Source organism: Prunus persica, chromosome G8 (assembly GCF_000346465.2).
Source record: "Prunus persica cultivar Lovell chromosome G8, Prunus_persica_NCBIv2, whole genome shotgun sequence".
Lineage (NCBI taxonomy): Eukaryota > Viridiplantae > Streptophyta > Magnoliopsida > Rosales > Rosaceae > Prunus > Prunus persica.
The window spans coordinates 390,284-409,147 of record NC_034016.1 but is presented as its reverse complement, the minus strand read 5'-3'; the positions used below and the strand labels follow the sequence as shown (position 1 = coordinate 409,147).

The 18,864-nt window shown below is 38.7% G+C and overlaps 2 protein-coding genes across 4 annotated transcripts; both read right to left on the bottom strand.

The window, feature by feature from the left end:
• Positions 1,048 to 5,708, bottom strand: LOC18768940 (TMV resistance protein N). The gene is made up of 5 exons (XM_020569587.1): positions 5,073 to 5,708; positions 3,444 to 4,533; positions 3,060 to 3,335; positions 1,950 to 2,972; positions 1,048 to 1,834 (listed from the first exon to the last, which is right to left on the bottom strand). The coding sequence occupies exons 1-5, from the start codon at positions 5,579 to 5,581 to the stop codon at positions 1,346 to 1,348; spliced, it is 3,387 nt and encodes a 1,128-aa protein (XP_020425176.1). The 5' UTR covers positions 5,582 to 5,708; the 3' UTR covers positions 1,048 to 1,345.
• On the bottom strand, positions 7,102 to 11,883 carry LOC109950552 (TMV resistance protein N-like). Of its 3 annotated transcripts, none has more exons than XM_020569683.1 (5): positions 10,963 to 11,883; positions 9,523 to 10,606; positions 9,088 to 9,363; positions 7,915 to 8,988; positions 7,102 to 7,843 (listed from the first exon to the last, which is right to left on the bottom strand). In XM_020569683.1, exons 1-5 carry the CDS (start codon positions 11,457 to 11,459, stop codon positions 7,274 to 7,276), a joined length of 3,501 nt encoding a protein of 1,166 aa, XP_020425272.1. In that variant the 5' UTR covers positions 11,460 to 11,883; the 3' UTR covers positions 7,102 to 7,273. The 3 variants fall into 3 exon arrangements, with proteins under 3 accessions (XP_020425272.1, XP_020425274.1, XP_020425273.1); XM_020569685.1 differs by having other exon boundaries at positions 10,570 to 10,606; XM_020569684.1 differs by having other exon boundaries at positions 7,710 to 7,824.

The window sequence follows — 18,864 nt, the reverse complement described above, 5'->3', positions numbered from 1 at the left end:
CTAAAACTCTGAAAGACATCATATTTCCATTGAGGATTTGAAGAAGGGAAAGATGTAAAGGTTCTGTGTATAGTTTCAAAATTTTCAATTGCTTGGCTTGAGATATGTTAATTTGTAGTGACTGATGATTGGATGCACCACTCAAATAATCTGGGATTGTTTTGTTTTTGGTGATAAGTAGAAAGTGTGGGAGCAAACATTTTCGTCTCCAATCACAACACACCATGTGAAAAAGAAGATTATCTCTTTTAATTGAATCAATTTATTTGGCCAATTAATTAATAGGGATAATATCTTAATTATAGGATATTATCTTTATTAATAAGGTAATATCATTAATTCAGATATTATCCTAATAAAGAAATATAATCATCATTAGGAGATTTGGATCCCCATCAAATCCCTAATGGACTCAATCTCTACAAATTTGGGTACAGAATAAACTCCTTCCTAATAAGAGTTTTATTCTCTACGAAACCATAACTTCTGAGGCTCCTATAAATAAATAGCTTCATTCATCATTCAAAGTACATCTAAACCTACTTTTAAAACCCAAGAAAAATACCTGAAGCTCTCTCTACTCTCCATATTTTCTCCACATGGCTCCAGCTGCCCGATTCACACCATACATACATCTTCGTACCCTTTTGTTAGCTATTGTTTTCCTACAAACATCCAAACTAATTTAGGCATTGGAGGGCCTTTGGCCAACACCCCCTTTTGTTAGCCATTGTTTTCCTACGAACACTCGAACTAATTTAGGCATTGGAGGGCCTTTGGCCAACACCTCGGGGTGTGGTCTATTTACTCCAGTCTTTTTTACAGGAATCGAGGAAGAGAGAGAAGGATGATCAAAGGACGAAGGATCTGGAAAGGAATATTCTCTCGCAAGATTATTTGCACAAACAAAAAGCATGGCCGGGTTCAGTGGCGAGGTTCCTCTCAAGTCTCAACTTCTTGCCAAAATTGTTGGCGGGATTCTCACTTATTCATCATTACCAGGATTGCTAAACCGTTCAAGTATTTAACTCTGAGAGAAGTCACTCATAACTAAAATTTAACTGCATAAGAAGTCCAGTAAGATCGAGACAACGGTTCAGAGGAGATGGGAAATATAGTGATCATGCCTATACTGTTACAGACAACTTACAAACATGCTACATTTGCATGGTTCATTTACCGGATAAGACCTCATCTGGAAAAGAAGTTCCTCTGATGGAAGTAATTTTAGGCTGCACCATACTCATTCAAGTCATGCAATAAACTTGTTTCCCACAGATAAACGGAGTACTTGACAATGGCACCTTTTACAGCTTCTGATTTGTCAAGCAAGATTTTATTAGAATCACTGTTTGATTCCAACCAAATCTTTCTCATATAGGAAACGGACTCCACACCTCTTCAACTCCAAGCCAGGGCCTAAGGATTTAAATGAAAACTCAAGGTGACGACAGCTGTCTTGCCATGATGTACCAAAATATTCACCGGATACAAAGGACAGCCAAATGTGTTCCGACTCAATTTGGCCTAACTCTTCGCTGCAGCCAAAGAAAGGACAGCGGCCACCTATGCCCAAATTCCCAGGCTTCACTTCACAACGAAGACCATGTGCGGTGCTATGGGTCCCATACTTCCATTTACCAAGCAGGTTAGGTGGGTGACGTCGACGAAGAACAAAAACAGCACACAAAGCATATCCCATCCACTTGTTCTTATACCAGTGGCGGGGGAGGTCCATGCTTACTACAGGTCCCTCATTGTGATAACTGAACCACTCAGAAATTTTACTGCCAGGAAATATAGCTTCAAATCTGTTCCCTGCATAAGGGATTCCCTATACCATACAAATAGTAAAGTTAAACAATTGATATATGTCTTATAAAATTCAAAAGATAAATATAGAATATAAGGGAAAACACGTGTGTGTGTGTGGGTCAAAGAGAGAGAACCTCTATGGATCTCCTTAACATTGCAAATGCCATATTTTTGCAGCCTTGATTGTCAACCACTTTGGAGCAATTAATAAAACTGAAACATGATGACAGCCTTTCCTGTGAATAACTGCCTTCTGCCCCAACACTGAAGTTCAGTTTTTCTGAAAGGTCCGGCAATTTTTGAAGACTCTTACAACTACCCAAATTCAAATTTTGAAGCTTGGACAGCTGTCTGATGCTTTTGGGAAGAGTAACAAAATTGTTTTTACTGAGATTTAGTGATACTAATGAGGATAAGCAGCCAAGATTTTCCAGGATTGTTACCTCCTGAAGATTACAGTCACTGAGATTCAGTAGTGTTAAACAACGCAAACCAGAATCAGTGTTTGGCAACAGCAAACCCAATGACCTCGTCCTCTTTCTTGGCATCCATTTACATCCACAAAGTGATAACCCTTTAAGATTTTCCAGACGGGAAATGGAGGATGGTAGAGCACTTATGGCCGTACCACAAGCATCAAGCTCCTCCAAACAATCTATCTTACCCAAGTTCTCTGGCAGCTTTCCAAGTTTTGAGCATCCACTGAGATTAAGACTTTTGAGGGACCTCAACTTGCAAATATTGCTTGTAAGACCATTGAGATGTCTACAATCTCTTAGATTTAATAAAGTAAGGCCAGTCAGACATTCAACTGAAGTAGGTAATTCTTCTATAGCAGTCTTATCAAAAAAAAGTTCCGACAAGTGTTCCATAGGTCTCCAAAATACTGGGATTTTCTTAATATTTGGACACCCAGAAAGAATAAGGACTTTAAGACTTTCTGTTTGCAAATCATCCGGAAGATGTCCAAGCCTTCTGCAATCTTTAAGATTCAAGAATATAAGCCTTTTGAGCTCACCAATGGATTGGTGGATTTCCACCAAATTTGTACAACCTTCAAGAATTAATCTACGAAGATTTGGAGTAACTGTAAAATCTGGGGTCCTGGTCAGATTCTGGGAGTAGCTAACGTTGATGGATTTCAAATTGCCTAAGCACTGTTCAAAACGTAGAAACACAAACCTTTAGTATTTATCCAAATAAAATAAAATGTAGAACTTTTTGTCGGGTATCCATAATCTGACCTTTGTTCCCCTCCAAAGCTGTCCAATGCTGCTATGGCACAAGTTAAGCTCACAAAGTTCCTCAGGTTGAAATCCTTGTGGGAGAAATTTTGAAGGATATCCGCTCCATTCAAGAAATTTCAAGGCATTAGAAAGATATTCCGGGCCTTGGGTCATCTGCAGATTATGAATTTTGAGAAATCTAAGATTTTGCATGTTTGAGAAGGACTCCGAGTTCCAGCATGCCACTTTTAGTTTAGGCAAGTCTAAGGCTATACCTTCAACTGCATTTGTTCCCTGAAAACAAGAATTTAGAATAAGTTAACTGGACAGTACAATAACGTTTAGAAGTATGTCAAACGAAAGGATATTATCATGCTCCGTCTTCCCTTTTTAACCACTTGCCTTATTATTGTTCAGTACATAAATGATGTCATCAAAAAGCCACAACCTGCTTCGCTTTCCAGGCTCGTCAACATACTCTCTGCGTACAAGTTGTTGTCCCATTTCTTGTATGAATCCATTCATCAACACTTTGTTATTTAAAATAGTTATGAGAGATTTCTCAATGAGAACTTGTATTCCAACCTTCGGATTAAAACCAAAATAATCTAGTATTTCTTCCACTCGCTCTTTGTCCATTCCTTTAAGGAAACAAGCAATATCTAGAAAAATTCTTTTCTCGTTGTTCTGTAATCCGTCATAACTTATTTTGAGTACATCAAAAACTTCTCTATGAGGAAGTTCCTTTAGTCTTTGCAATACACTTATCCACTCAGTCACATTTCTGCCCATCAGAAAGGAACCCAAAACCACAAGTGCCAAGGGAATGCCTCTAGCATAGTTAACAACCAGTTTAGACAAATCCAGATAATCTTCTGGAGGTTTATGACTTTTGAAGGCGCCATAACTGAAAAGCTGAAGAGATTCATTGTCCTTTAATTCCCCAACTTCAAATATGTTATCTACACCATGGTCTCTTAGCAATTTCTCATTTCTAGTCGTAATGATGACTCTGCTCCCCAAACCAAACCAATTTTGGTTTCCAGCCAATGATTCTAGTTGATCTAAATGATCCACATCGTCCAAAAAGAGAAGAACCTTTCTATTAGATAGACTGTTCCTTATCATTCTGGCTCCCTCAGCAACACTTAGAACATCTAGGTTAATTTGCATTAAAGCCTCAGAAAGAAGATTCTTTTGCAGTTGAAGTAGACCACCCTGTTCGTTAGTTGCCTCCCTAATATTGGGGACATAGGTGAAAATTTCAAATTCAGCCGAAATTTTTTGAAAAATTACTTCAGCGATAGTTGTCTTTCCTATACCACCCATCCCCCATATCCCTATGAAGCGAACATCATTTGATTCTAAATCCAAGAGCACATGTATTTCATCTACTCTTGAATCAATTCCCACTAGGAAGCCATGAGAAAACACCTGTGGCAATGCATTCAGTACCATTTTAAGAATTTGACTGATAACTTCGGATTCATACCTACAAAGAAGAAAATAAATGATACTCATCTCGCAACTTTGCACAGATCGCAATCAAGAAGAAGAAAGAAAATTTTGCTTTTGATAGGTTTTGTTCATTGTACATGAAATATGGTCCTACCAAAAAAATACATTCATACATATATATGGTTGAAGCAGGGTTCAGAATTTTTCTAGTTAAGCCCGCTGCTTTAGATAGGTCACTACAACAACTGTAACAAGGAACTCTAAATGGAGTTCATTATGTCTTTTAATACACAAGAGAAATCATGGTTCTACCCTTCATTAAATTTTGAAACAGACATTAAACTCAATGAGCTAGCATCCCAAATTTCAGATGGCAGAGGAGAAGGCTATCACAGAAACTGGAAACAAAATTCATGTGTATCTAGAAACTTGCATATATATCCTAGAATGTTGATACCAAATTTTTTTAGCAACCAGAATTTGCTTTTATTTTCTACTGGATGTGATGAGGCACTACTAGTTCTAAGGACAAAAAAATTCACCAATACAACTAGAAAAAGGGCAAATACACACCGATTTCTTATCACAAATCCGGAGAGGTTGGCTACTTGATAAAGAGCATCCCTCCAACGAAGCACCTTCTCTCTATTGTCTCTGAAAACTTGTTCGTGCTCAGCAAATGCGTTCCCGAAAGTCCCCGTCTGTTTTCGTACCTCAGATGGCTCCACATCATAGAAAACTGGGAGAACTCTCTGTCTCATCCCATTCATGCACTCGACAATCTTCGATAGCTCATCCAAGCACCACTTTGAATTGGCATAATTACTTGAAAGAATGACGATCGAAATTCGTGATTGTTCAAGTGCCTTGTAGACTACTTGGGAAATGTTGTCTCCCCGCTTAAGTTCATTATCTCTATATACGATCACTCTTCTCTGAAGGAGAGCATGATATAGATGGTCTGTGAAAGTATTCCGCGTATCTTCGCCTCTGAAACTGAGGAACACGTCGTATTTCCATGTACGCCCGTTCAAGGAAGAAGAGGGAGAAGTATATGGAGAGGGGGCCGTTTGGGCGGCCATGGAAACCAACGGAAATCTTCTTTCTGGCCTGCTTTATGTAAACCCAGGCAAATGGAGAGTGTTTTTGCTTTTGCAGAGTCTAGCTATAAGCTCTATGAATTGTACAACGTCAGCGGCTATACAACTTTCCGATACGCAGCAGCATATCTCATCCGTGCAAATACTTTTATAAGAGGAACCAAGGACAGCCGCAAATTCAATTATCCCGTTTTTAGGAATTTTTTAGTCGATGTGCAATTTTGAAATGCTAAAAACTCCTGTAAATTGAACATCTAAGGCTTTTTACTTAGATTGACCTTAGGTTCCTTCATACATTCATATTATACATGAAAAATTATTTTATGTAAAAATATTGACTAAGTATGAAAAATGGTTTTTTAGAATAATCATTTTCTGGCTACTTTGATTCCTTCCGCATCAAATAAGAAAACGTGATTTTATGAGATTTTATTATGTAGTATATATTGACTTAATGAGCCATCATTTTTAGCCTAAATCGTATTTTGCACTAAAATTAATTTTTCATATTTTGATTTGTTGAGAATTTGATTTTCTAGTATTTTTAAGGAAGGGGAGACTTTGGAAAATGCCAAAGGAGAGAGAAATTTTTTAAAAGAAGCCAAAATGGACAAAATTGCCCTTATTTATTTTTAGACTTTACATTTACATGTCTTTGGTTTGAAAGCTGAGAGGTTTTTCTGTCTTTTTTGAAAAAGTTTTGGCTTTTTCTAAAAGTGAAAGTTTTTTTATGGCTAAAACCTAAATTTACTTTATTTTATTGATATTGTAAACTTAAGTAAATGGAGTAATATAAAAATAAATTAAAGTAAAAGGACAAAGACATTTACTTAAATGCTGAAAATGGAAATAAGGTAATCTATACGCCTGAAGTGCACCACTACCAGCTGAGCAAATGAGCAATTTGAAGCACCTGCAAATGGTTTTTCCAATGAGGGGAAGTGCAGCTGCACCTTCTTGCGCCTTAATAGGTCTGCTACTACCCCGACCCCACGTCCCTTCAACCGAAAAAAAAAGAAGAAAAAAAATCCCTACGACAATAATAGATCTTGAACAATTACAGGTGCAAAGCCTTGTGCATCAAAAGTTGTTTCATATCACCAATGGGGAGTCATTCTATAGTGAAGGCCTTATATATGGCCGAGGTCTTATTTTTTAAACCGTTTGATCAAGCTAACCAATCTAACCGCTACTAATTTAATTCAACGGTTTAGAGATAGGGTCTTGCCTAAAGATCACTATAGAATTCTTGCACAAATGGAATGTTAGTTGGATTGGCCCTAGTCTCTCTCCTTTCTCCCCCATCCACCTCTAGCCCCTAGCCCCCCGCCCCAAGTTCCAACCCCAACTTCCAGTATCCCCCATCCCCAACCCACTCTCTCCCCCTCACACACACAGCACCAAATCCCATACCCAGACTGTAAGAATTGGGTTAAGTTGAAGCCATGACTGCTGCTGCTGATGAGCATGGGATGACAAGGCAGCAACTAAGCAAAACAAAAGAAAAGAACTGGTTTTTTCTTCTTAATATCTGAAACTGGTTACCTCCTCCTACTCCAGTTTTTTCCTTATGTTTCTTGAATTTTAAAATACAAGGAAAATACATATATGCCCTGACTGCACCGGTGCAGCCACTGTACCAAAAAAAAAAAGGAGACGGTGAAAATGCTGCTACTAAAAATGAGGGATCCGAAACTTATTGGCCAAGCTGGCCAAGATACTCCCCAATCTACCACTTCCACTAGGTCCTTCTCCATCAATGTTGCCACTAGGTCCTTCTCCATCAATGTTGCTACTGGACTGGGTCACTATTTGGTTGAACTCTTCTGCATCTTGCTCGTATACCAAACGGGCACTACACCTCTTCACCAAGCAGGAGCCTGAGCTTTTGAAAGAAAATATTAACTGATTGCAATTGCTGTTTTGCCACTCTGTACCAAAGCTTATATCACGAGACACATAGAATAGCCAAAGATGATCTGACTTGGGCTGGACATCAGTTGATAATAGAGGTGCAGGGTACTCTTCTTTTCCGTTGACTTCCAAAACACAAGAAAGATCCCACCCACTGCCGAAAACTTGAAAAACAGCGCACAGAGCATATCCCATCCACTTAGTATCACGCCAATGCGGCGTTAGCTCAACAGTCGTTGAAGATCCCATTCTTTGATGAGGGAACCACCAAGGAATTTCACTTCCAGGAATTACAATTTCATATCTATCTCCTGCAGCATAAGAGACTCTCTGTACAGGAGAAACTGTGATGTTAAATAATATGAGAGAGAGAGAGAGAGAGAGAGAGAGAGAGAGAGCACCTTAAGGTATCTTTGGAGCATGGTACATGTTACATGATCGTAGCTTTCTTTCTTAACCATTCCAAAGCAATTGATGAAATTGAAACCTGACGAATTCACTCTGTCCAAATTTGATGGAGATTGCAGCAATTCTAGTGAAGTACAACCATCTGCAGTTACTTCTAAATTTACTTCTGATGAAAGGACTGGAAGGTGTCGAAGCCTCTTGCAACGACTCAAGTATAAATTCTCAAGCTTAGAAAGTTGACCAATGCTTGTAGGAAGACTAAGAAAATTGTTTCCACTTAAGTTCAATGATACTAAAGAGGGCAAGCAACCAATATCACTGGGGATTGCTCCTTCCAAAAGATTTCCATCACTTAAATCTAATTCCTTTAAAGAAAGGAGCCCTGATAGAGGAGGCAAGAATGGCCTCATAGGCTGAAGGCTCTTCATTGGAAATATTTGAAAAAGAAGGGACATATACCATGATTGCTGTGATAGCCCTTTGGGTCCACGAAAAAAAAATGATTCAAGGTTTCCCAGAAGGCCAAAGGAAGACGGCCATTCTTCAGCAGTTCCACCCACTCCCCGTTTCCTTTTAGAGCTTGTTGCCATTTTGGCAAGTTTTGGGCACCCAGAAACATTAAGAAATTTAAGAGACTGCAACTTGCCAATTGTACTCGGAAGACAATTCAGATCGATGCAATCTCTCAAATCCAATGAAGAAAGGCTAGTCAAATGTTCAATTGACGAAGGTATACTTTCAATAGCAGTCCCATCTAAAGAAAGCTTCCGTAAATGCTCCATAGGTTCCACAAAATTAGAAATCTTTTTAATTCTTGAGCAACCAGAAAGAATAAGAACTTCAAGGCATTCCATTTCAATCTCATCTGGAAGAAGCTCAAGACTTTTGCAATCTTTAAGATTCAAGAAAGTAAGCTTTTTTAGAACTCCTACGGAAAAGTGAATCTCAACTAGACTTTCGCATCCCTCAAGATCTAATCTCTCGAGATTTTGGAACCCTTCGAAATCTGGGGTTTTAGTCAAACTTTTTGAATGACTAAGTTTGATGACTTTCAGCTTTTCAAAATTCTGTAAAAGTTACAAGAAGTGTAAAATAATTAAATTCAGAACAAATATATGTTTACTCAGAGAAAATAAGTAGATCATATTGTAGTTATAGACTTATACCTTTGTTCCAGTCCAAAGTTGTTCAATGCTACTATGACACATGTTGAGTTCAACAAGATTACCCGGTTCGAAATCTAGAGGGAGAGAATTTAAAGGGAAACCTTTCCACTTCAGAAATCTCAACGAATTAGGAAGACATCTGAGACGTTTCGGAAGGTGCACATTATGAAGTTTGAGCAATCTAAGATTAAACATCTTAGAAAAAGCTTCAGGATGGCATTGTACCTCTTTAGATTCCAGCTTCTCTAGGACAATGCCTTCAACTGCTGGTGTCCCCTAATAACCAAGAATGAAGAACAAGTGAGTTGGCATAGTAGGAAAAAAAACAGAATACATGATCCAAACATTATAAGGAAAAACAGAGTAGTTAAATCCATAGTCTGTTTTAAACTGTGTTTTTTGCTAGATTCATGATGTATCCATGTAAGGACGGACCGTATTTTTGCTCAAAACATGAAAGATGTCCCCAGAAAGCCACAGCCTGCTATGTTCACCAGGCTCTTGAGATTTCTGACGAATAATTGCTCGACCCAATTCTTGTAACAAATCATGCATCCACACCATGTTATGTGAAATTGTTATTAGTGACCTCTTCACAAGGACATCTATGTCAATACCTGGATGAAAGCCACAACTCTCTAGTATTTCAACTACTCGGTCTTTGTACTTTCCTTTAAAGAAACATGCGATATCAAGGAAAATATCTTTCTCCTGCTTATCTAATCCCTCGTAACCTACATTAAGTGGATTCATAATTTCTCGATTTAAATCATCCCCCATTTTACGCAATTGACTGCTTAATGCGTCTTCACCTCTTTCATGCACAAGAGATCCCCAGACTTCAAGAGCTAATGGATGGCCATTGGCATAATTCACATAATGTTTAGACAGATCCATATGACTTGCTTGCGGATAATCTGTTTTAAACGCTCTCAAGCTAAAAAGTTTAAGAGCATCATTGTCATTTAGCCCCTGCACCTCATATCTTCTTTCTACACCATGTAAAATTAGCAAGTGTTCATTTGTAGTTGTAATAATGATTCTACTCCCTTGACCAAACCAAGTTGGGCTTCCACACAACTTTTTTAACTGACTCATATCGTCCACATCATCAAGAATGAGAAGAACCTTTCTTCCCCTGAAGAAATGTCTCATTCTGGCTTCTTCATCACTGCTCCAGTCTTCTATATTTCTATGCATGAGGTTATTGGAAAGCTTTCTCTGTAGATCGTCCAGACCATGTGCTTTAGAAACTTCTCTAACTCTTTCACGAAAGCTTTTGACTTCAAATTTATGAACAATCCTCTCATAAGCTTTTCTGGCAATGGTTGTCTTACCTATCCCACTCATCCCCCATATCCCTATAAAGTGAACATTATTTGACTCTGGATCTAAAAGCAAATCTAGTTCCTTCAATTTTGAATCAATTCCAACCAGTTTTTCTGCAGGCTCCAATGATATAGGGCCTACTTCAATTCGTACCTTTTCAACAATTTCTTTGATGAGATGTGGTTCATATCTACAAGAAGAAAAGACAAGTTTCAAGGCATGACCTAAAAGAGAAGGACATTCTTCGGTTTTCTTTATGCCCATTATAATGATCTTTATGAATGTTTTCATGAAATCTACGAACTATTTTTGTAATACGTTTTTTATATATCAGGTTTTAGCAACATTCAATGGAATTCTGACAAAACTCACTAGAATTCTGTCCGAGGGACAATTAGTAATAGTAACTCCTGAGTTTTTACTCAAATTTTGACAAAAAGAAGTTTGTGGAAAACTATTTGACGTGGGAAGTAAGAATGAAGGGTCAATTTGTTCATTCGTAAAAAGTTTTGAATTGAGGGAAAGAAACAAGTAACACCGACCAACCTATCCTTTGAAGTCCACCCTTTGATTTTTGCCACTATTCTTAAAGCAGCTCTCCATCGTTCCACCATCTCCTTTTCATCCTTGCACCTTTGCTCAAGTTCAGTGAAGGCTTCCCAAAAGTTCCCCGATTGCTTCCCAACATCGGAGGGCTCCACAGAGTGAAAAATTGGTAGAACTGCCCCTCTCTTTTCCATGCATTCAAGAATCTTCAAAAGTTCATTCATGCACCATTTTGAAGAAGCGTATTTTGGAGACATCACAACGATTGCAAGTCTCGACTGTTCAATCGCTGCGAAGAGTTCAGCAACCGGTCTTCCCATTTCAAGGTCTTTTTCATCCAAGAAAATTTTTGTAATTCCTTGCTCTAGCAATCTTTCATGTAAATAAGCTGTAAAATTGTAGCGTGTATCTTCACCCCTAAAACTCAAAAATACATCATATTTCCACGGAAGATCTAGAGCAACAGATGAACTGGCAGCCAAAGAGCTCGATGACATTGGCTTGGACTTGGAGACTAGCTTTGTGCCAATCAATTGGAGATGGTATGAAAGGATATCACACTAACTGTTGTGCGGAAGCGTCAACCAACTGTGAGTGAAAAATAAACAACTACTGGCAGGAGAAAAAAAAAATTGAACAGAAAATTACAACAAGAAGAACACCAAGATTTATACTGGTTCGGCAATTGCCTACATCCAGTTTGGAGACGACGGAGTATTCCACTATAATCAATGGGGATATACAATAGTGTTTACCACTCAATTTCCCAAAGACCCAAATACACCCAACCTCCTTCACTCACAATGGAAGAGAAAACAATGATACAAAGCAAAGAACAACTAGAGAGAATTTGTTTCTCTCTTTGGCAAAATGCCTTTCTTGCTATTTTCCTCTTCTACTCAACACTTGGTTGGATTTTGGTTGGATTCTTCAAATGAAACCATTTGCTTCCAATTTATAGCCAAAGAAAGTGGCTTCTCAAAGAAGCCAAAGGTTAGGCAAGTCAACAATAGCCTACCACCATTTGTGAAAGCTAATTAATGCATTCACATTGCAACTTGTCAATAGCCATCACTTTTGACTATTGTAGCCATCACTTTTGACTATTGTAAAAGCCAATTAATGCATTCACATTGCAACTTGTCAATAGCCATCACTTTTGACTATTGTAAAAGCCAATTAATGCATTCACATTGCAACTTGTCAATTTGTCATCACTTTTGACTATTGTAGCCATCACTTTTGACTATTGGTTTGAGGCAATAATCAACACTAACTTCACACGCAATTGAAGGAGAAAATTTTACAACAACTAAATGACTCAGTCAGAAAAAGCACATAATATGAAAAATGGGGAAAAAATACCGAAATGTTGTAAACTGAAGAAATTGGAAAAGAGAATTGAGAGAGAGAGGAGGGAGAATTTTCTCCTCTGTGTTTCCGTTCTTCATCTTGTTCTTCAGTTTCTACATTATCCCATTACACTGAAGGGTAAAATATATACAAAAGGGAAGTATCTGAAGGGAAGGAAATTTCCTTCCAATGTGGGCTGGTGGAAGGAAGTTTCCTTCTAATGTGGGCTCCACTGTTTTACAACACTCCCCCTTGGAGACCACAAATGATATGGAATATGCCTCGTTAAAAACCTTGCCAGTAAAAACCCAGTGGGACAAAAACTGGTCGAAGGGAAAAAGAGTACATAACTATGTGTAACATAAAATCCTAAGTATATTGGCGCGCGTGCGACACTGCCTCGTTAAAACCTTGCCAGGAAAAACCCAGTGGGATAAAAAACCTGGACGAAGGAAAAAGAGTACAGTATTTGAAGATCTTTATTGATAGCGCTCCCCCTGATGCTTGGCAAAATATCTTTAAGTCATACTGTTGATCAGCTTTCTGAATATCGTAGTTGGCACTGCTTCTGTGAGTCAATCTTGAGCGACACTGCCTCGTTAAAACCTTACTAGGAAAAACCCAGTAGGATAAAAACCTGGATGAAGGAAAAAGAGTACAGTGTATGGAGGTCTTTATTAAAACCATGCTCCCCCTGATGAATATCTCCCCCTGAAAATTTTAGGACTAGCTTTTGTCCAGTAAGCGACCATAAAAATTTTCATAGTATACCCTAAAAACCTTGAGCTACACTGCCTCGTTAAAACCTTACCAGGAAAAACCCAATGGGATAAAAACCTGGATGAAGGAAAAAGAGTACAGTGTGGAGCTGAGCTCTATCTGGTCTAGTATACTTCCGGAAAAATATTTAAGGACCAACGGATAATCCTCATAAAAATGCTTCAATACTTTCTTAGTATAAGCAAGAATCTCGTTGGCACAATACTCGATCCTTAAGTCGAGACATATATTTCGTGAATTCTGCAGAATCTTTAATGTGTTGCAATCACATCAATGTACTCACTGAGGTAATTTATGCATATTAATATTGAGTACAAATTTTGTGCTTCAAGCACATGTCCTTTAGGGACTTGCTTTATGCAATGATAATCCTCTCAACGGATTTTGTCTAAAAGGGATTAAGTTTTATGACACATTATATAGCTTTAACCCAGCTATTTATATGTCTTTAGGGAATCACTTCAGGTGATATGCTCTGTGCATTTAATAACCCTTAAAGATAATATGTTGGTCTCCGTAATTGTGTAATAAGGGGGGCACAATTGAATCTGTAAATATGGAGAAAACCCAACATTCCTTGTTTCTGCCAGAAACATTGTGTCATACAAAGTAGGTATATTCCCTTTTATTCCGAACACCCAAGTATAACTTTCAGTATTAACAAATTTTGGGGTTCGTTTTGTGGGTTTGTTCTGTCACGTTCATTCTCATTTATAATGGAATTACCTCGTTCCATTTTGGCCAATGATATTGTCGATATTTAATAATTGAACGTGGTTCCAATCAACACAACCCATTGATGATTTGAGTAGCTACTCCAAAACCAAAAATTGTCATTCATCAATTCATGATCCCACCATTCTCATGTGCATGCGCATGCATCAATTATAAGCATTTCTTTGCTTTTGGGTACCCAAGCCACTTCAGGGGGCTTTTATTATGTGAGAATGTGGATTATAACCTCCAATGGAGCGTTATTTTATAGTGGGGCGTGGATAATCTCCATTTAGGGAGTTGGAACATTGAGAACCCATATATCTGTCATGCTGCAGGCATGCCACAAATTAATACATACATGTCAATTAATTTCTGAGACTTTAACCCATACAATTTGCTACGCATTAGGCGTGCATAATATCAATATTGACATGTCAAAGGATTGTCCATTTGGGACTTCAATCCACATCATTTGCTACGCAACAGACGTGCATCATATTGATCACTGCTATACCCATGTTATGTTCTTATGGGACTTTTAATCTGTGCAGTGTATTATCAATGTATCCAACTTGCAATCTGTAAAATTTGCATTAATAATTCATGGATACATACAAGCCATTCTTTTGGAACGGACTTATCTCCCCATTTGGTTACTTTTCAAGATAAAATATCAAATAGGTATATAAGCATAAAATAACACAAGTATTGCTTACATCCTTAGGTGGGAGAAACTTTTCTCAAGTATCATTCAAGCTCATATATTTGGGTTCATGAGCTGCCGGCCCAGATATAACAAAATATGTGGAGAGCCTCAATTCATCATTCTCTTATGCCAAAGAAATATGTGGCGTACCACAATTTGCAATAATACCTCAAGTGTTGTCCATTTAATTGTTGGAACTTCAGGTTCTCAACACTTAGATTTTGAACCTCAAGTTAAAATCACAGGTTCTCATGGTATGGACATTTTTACAATTTTCTGTACATATTTCTGGGCTTCAAGCCTTTACATAATTGTCCATATTTTGAGGAACTTCTGGCATCTCATTTAATTGTTCATCCATGAGTTTAAGGAACTGCAGGTTCTCTTTTGTATATAGTGACGGTTTACCCAAAATGGTTCATATTTATGCATACGTCACTATTCATGTGAATAGTACTATTCATCAAGTCATGAATACGTATCTATTCATCTGCCAGTACAGTTATCATCAATGTGTACGGCACTATGAACCAATACGGTACTGTTACATCATTATCCTTATTTATATGTCAGGAATCAAGGACCTTTAAGTCTGATCACATGTTTACAAATACAGTACCGGAGAGACTGCCAGCCCTCATATTAATATCATCATCAAGGATCTTCAAGTCCTGATGTAATTGTATGATGAGGATCAAGGAACTTCTGGTCCTGATCTGCATACTGTAAAAACTCATCATACAGCACAATTCACCATACAGCACAATTAAAATAAATTGCTGGTGAATAAATTACTGGTATGGACGATAAACCCGCACCACACTTGAAATAAATGTAAATGTGCGGTAAAATAAATTCATAAATTAAATTGCTTGCTGTATGGACGTTAATCCCGCACCATACTTTAAATAAAATTAAATGTGCGGTAAATTAAATGTACTTGTATGGGCACTAATCCTGCTCCATACATTTAAATAAAAGCAAAGGCGTGGGCGATAAACCCGCACCACCCTTTTAAATAAATACTGTCGTATGGGTAATAATCCTACACCATACAGTAAATAAAATAAATGTGCTGTAAAGTAAATTTGCAGTAAATTAAACGTGCTTGTATGGGCACTAATTCTGCACCATACATTTAAATAAAAGCAAAGGCGTGGGCGATAAACCCGCACCACCCTTCTAAATAAATGTAAATGTGCAGTAAATTAAATTCATAAATTAAATTGTTAGTATTAGTAACGGTCTCCCACTGATAATATGTTTAGTATTACCGAGGGTCCATTTTTGTTAATGGTTAGTAAAAGAAAAAAAACAGATAAATATAGTATATATATATATATATTATACGCAGAGTACTTATCCTTTTACTTTGGTGGGTGTTTTTGTATGTGCAGTAGAATAGCACAACCCATGATAGCTGAAAAAGACTTTTGGGATTTTCTAAGAACACGTGATCATGCCTGTGCTGTTGTACAGCTGTGATCATGCGTGTGTGGGTGCTGCGATCATGCGCACTCTCGACAGCATATTCTCTACCCATCATTGAAAATCATCCAAAAACTCATTGATTACTCACAGTAATAATACTGCACATCTCTCTCTCTTCTGCACCTCCACCACAGCCATTGAAGCTTATTACAGACAACAACAGCATCATAAATCTTATCATGCACACCATCACCTCCGTCTCGATCCTCACAATCTCAGATATCCCAAAATCCTTCAAATACCTCAACACCTCTCTGTGACCCGGAAAACTTTCTCGGGTCTCTTTTTTTTTTCGTCTTCTTCTTTGGCCACAAATGGGTAGTCCTTGAAACCCATGGACTCTCTCGGGAGGTTCGTCCGGATCGACTGGTGCATGCTCGAATGGACCGTGGTCCGATCCGGGTGCAGCCCAAGTGGGTCGGATTCTACCTTCGGAGTGGAGACCCATGTGCTTCCCACTTGGTCTCCTTGCTCAGAGACCACGACTTTGTGGCCTTCTCGCCAGGGCTCAAGTGCTGCAACTAGGCCGCCAGCGCAGTGGGTTGAGAGCGAGGTGCATGGTGGAGTTGTGGGCGAGGGTTTGGCACTGAAAAACCCTCGGCTTTTGCAGCAAGTTCTGGAGATTGTGACGGGCATGGAAGCCTGCTAAGTACATGGGGTTTCCCCGTCGCCATGGAGCGGAGGCGGCGAGGATGGTGGACCCGCGGCTGACCTGCGGCTGAGCGGACCTCGCGCCTGAGATCGTCGTCTAGGGGATCCATGAACGATTTCGTTGTGCTCCGCGAGCATTGGTTTTGGAGCATAGGAACGACCTCCTCTACGTCGCCACATCTTGCTCCCGTGGATCTGCTGCAGCAAGATGGACAGGTCGAGGGAGAACTCGTGGAAGCAGGTGGCAAGGGACTCCCGCAGGGCCGTTCTCGGCAGGGTTGAAAAAGTGGACTATGACGACGGCATGGTCGTGTAGTCGAGGAAGGGGACTATGAGTCGCTTCCTGTATTTCTGCTGATGTTGAGCTCGGACTTCAGCTTGATACTTGGTCTCGCAGGTATCAAGTGGGTACAAGATGGTGGTGCTAACCAAAGCTCCAATGCCCCCTGATGTTGCCGAACTGATCAAAAGGCTTGAGAGCCTCTTCAGACCCAGCTACAGCTTAGCTCGTGCCAAAACATATCAGTTCGATCAAGCAGAAAAGGGCGCAACCGTGCAAGGAAGTCATCTCAAACATCACACTGTCCTGAAGGGACATGACCCTCGTTTTCGAGGCTTGCAATGAAGAGTGAGGTGGCCACATGAACAATAATAGATGGATCTCGGTCTCCGAGAAGAGCCTGCAGCTCCCTACGAATCCATGGTTCTATTCTTCGCAAAATTCTCTCTTTAACACCATCATTTATTGGTACACTCACTTGAAGACGACTTCTTGGAGCTGAAGGAACAGCTTGCAAGCGTCTTTCATATACACTGACACGCCATTTCGGGTTGTGTGGGTGTGGAGAGTGATTTGGCGGGCTCTCTCTATTTTTCCCTTCGTTGCACATGTCTGCATGTTCTTTACTTCCGGATTTTCATCAAACATGGAGACAGGTTCATCGGAAGGAAAAAATTCATTCCCAGCATTTATGCTTTGGTATTGGCAAGCAATCCGTGTGGCTCTGTACAAAAACTGGGTTGGTTTTGGGTGGGCAATCTGGGCTTGGTTTCGAACTGGGTGTCTTGATCAATTTCTGGGATCAAGAAATCAGAGATTTCAGCCGGTTAAAGACTCGTGCTGATAACGTGTTGTAAACTGAAGAAATTGGAAAAGAGAATTGAGAGAGAGAGGAGGGAGAATTTTCTCCTCTGTGTTTCCGTTCTTCATCTTGTTCTTCAGTTTCTACATTATCCCATTACACTGAAGGGTAAAATATATACAAAAGGGAAGTATCTGAAGGGAAGGAAATTTCCTTCCAATGTGGGCTGGTGGAAGGAAGTTTCCTTCTAATGTGGGCTCCACTGTTTTACAACACGAAACACTTTGTCCACAAATGTAAACAAGTCATGAGACAGACAGCTAGCTCTGTAAGAAAAATTACGCATTTGACGCCTGACCTGGGAAACTACTCACACCCGGGAAACGTGTTCTCTGACCTTTTTTTTTTTTTTTTTTGGCCAATAGTTCTCTTTCTTTTTTCGGTTGAAATTGGTGTGGTTTTTTTATTTATATAAATATAATTCAATAATTGCTTAAATTACCTTTAGTAATAGGAGTTAGTTTCGATTAATATGGGCTGATTTTCTGAACTGGTGTATTTGCTGCATTTAAAGGCCACCAACGTCTCTTTTGTAGTATATTAGCTTCTCTATACGTTCTTCCAATCTGCGAGAGGCTTTTTTTTAAAAAAAATTAAATTTATTTTAGAATTAAAAAAAGATAATAGGTAGTTGTGTTCCATAAAAATAGGATTCGTTATCTGATTTTTCTTTTAATTTTAATTTTTTTAATATGAAAATGTGTGAATTTACCATATTATCCTCATTTAATTAATAATTTTAATTCTTAATGTTTTGATTAACCAAAGGCATTTTCTGGTATTTTGAATGTTTCACCTCTTTTGCTTTATATTTGTAGTATATTATGTACATATATCTGATATAGCTAGAAGAGAAAAACACACAACAGCTGCTGCCTTCTTCCTCTTCATCTCATGAAATTCTATCTTTCTCTTATTTCTTAAACTAAGTTTTCTTAGCAACATAAAAAGGTGTTTGTATTCAGGTCTTTCCTAAGTGCAAGGAAGAACCTACACATAAGAGATTCTAGGATTGTTTTATCCTAGGGACATAATGGCCTTTTCTAAACTGCTTGCACAAAT

Excerpts from the sequence above, each read along its gene's own strand:
- LOC18768940 (XM_020569587.1), bottom strand. The coding sequence starts at position 5,581 with ATGGCCGCCCAAACGGCCCCCTCTCCATATACTTCTCCCTCTTCTTCC. Across the intron at positions 4,534-5,072 it reads GGATTTGTGATAAGAAATCG|GTATGAATCCGAAGTTATCA; the intron begins GTGTGTATTTGC and ends TCTTCTTTGTAG. Across the intron at positions 2,973-3,059 it reads AGCTTTGGAGGGGAACAAAG|TGCTTAGGCAATTTGAAATC; the intron begins GTCAGATTATGG and ends CGTTTTGAACAG.
- LOC109950552 (XM_020569683.1), bottom strand. The coding sequence starts at position 11,459 with ATGTCATCGAGCTCTTTGGCTGCCAGTTCATCTGTTGCTCTAGATCTT. Across the intron at positions 10,607-10,962 it reads GGGTGGACTTCAAAGGATAG|ATATGAACCACATCTCATCA; the intron begins GTTGGTCGGTGT and ends TTCTTCTTGTAG. Across the intron at positions 8,989-9,087 it reads AACTTTGGACTGGAACAAAG|AATTTTGAAAAGCTGAAAGT; the intron begins GTATAAGTCTAT and ends TAACTTTTACAG.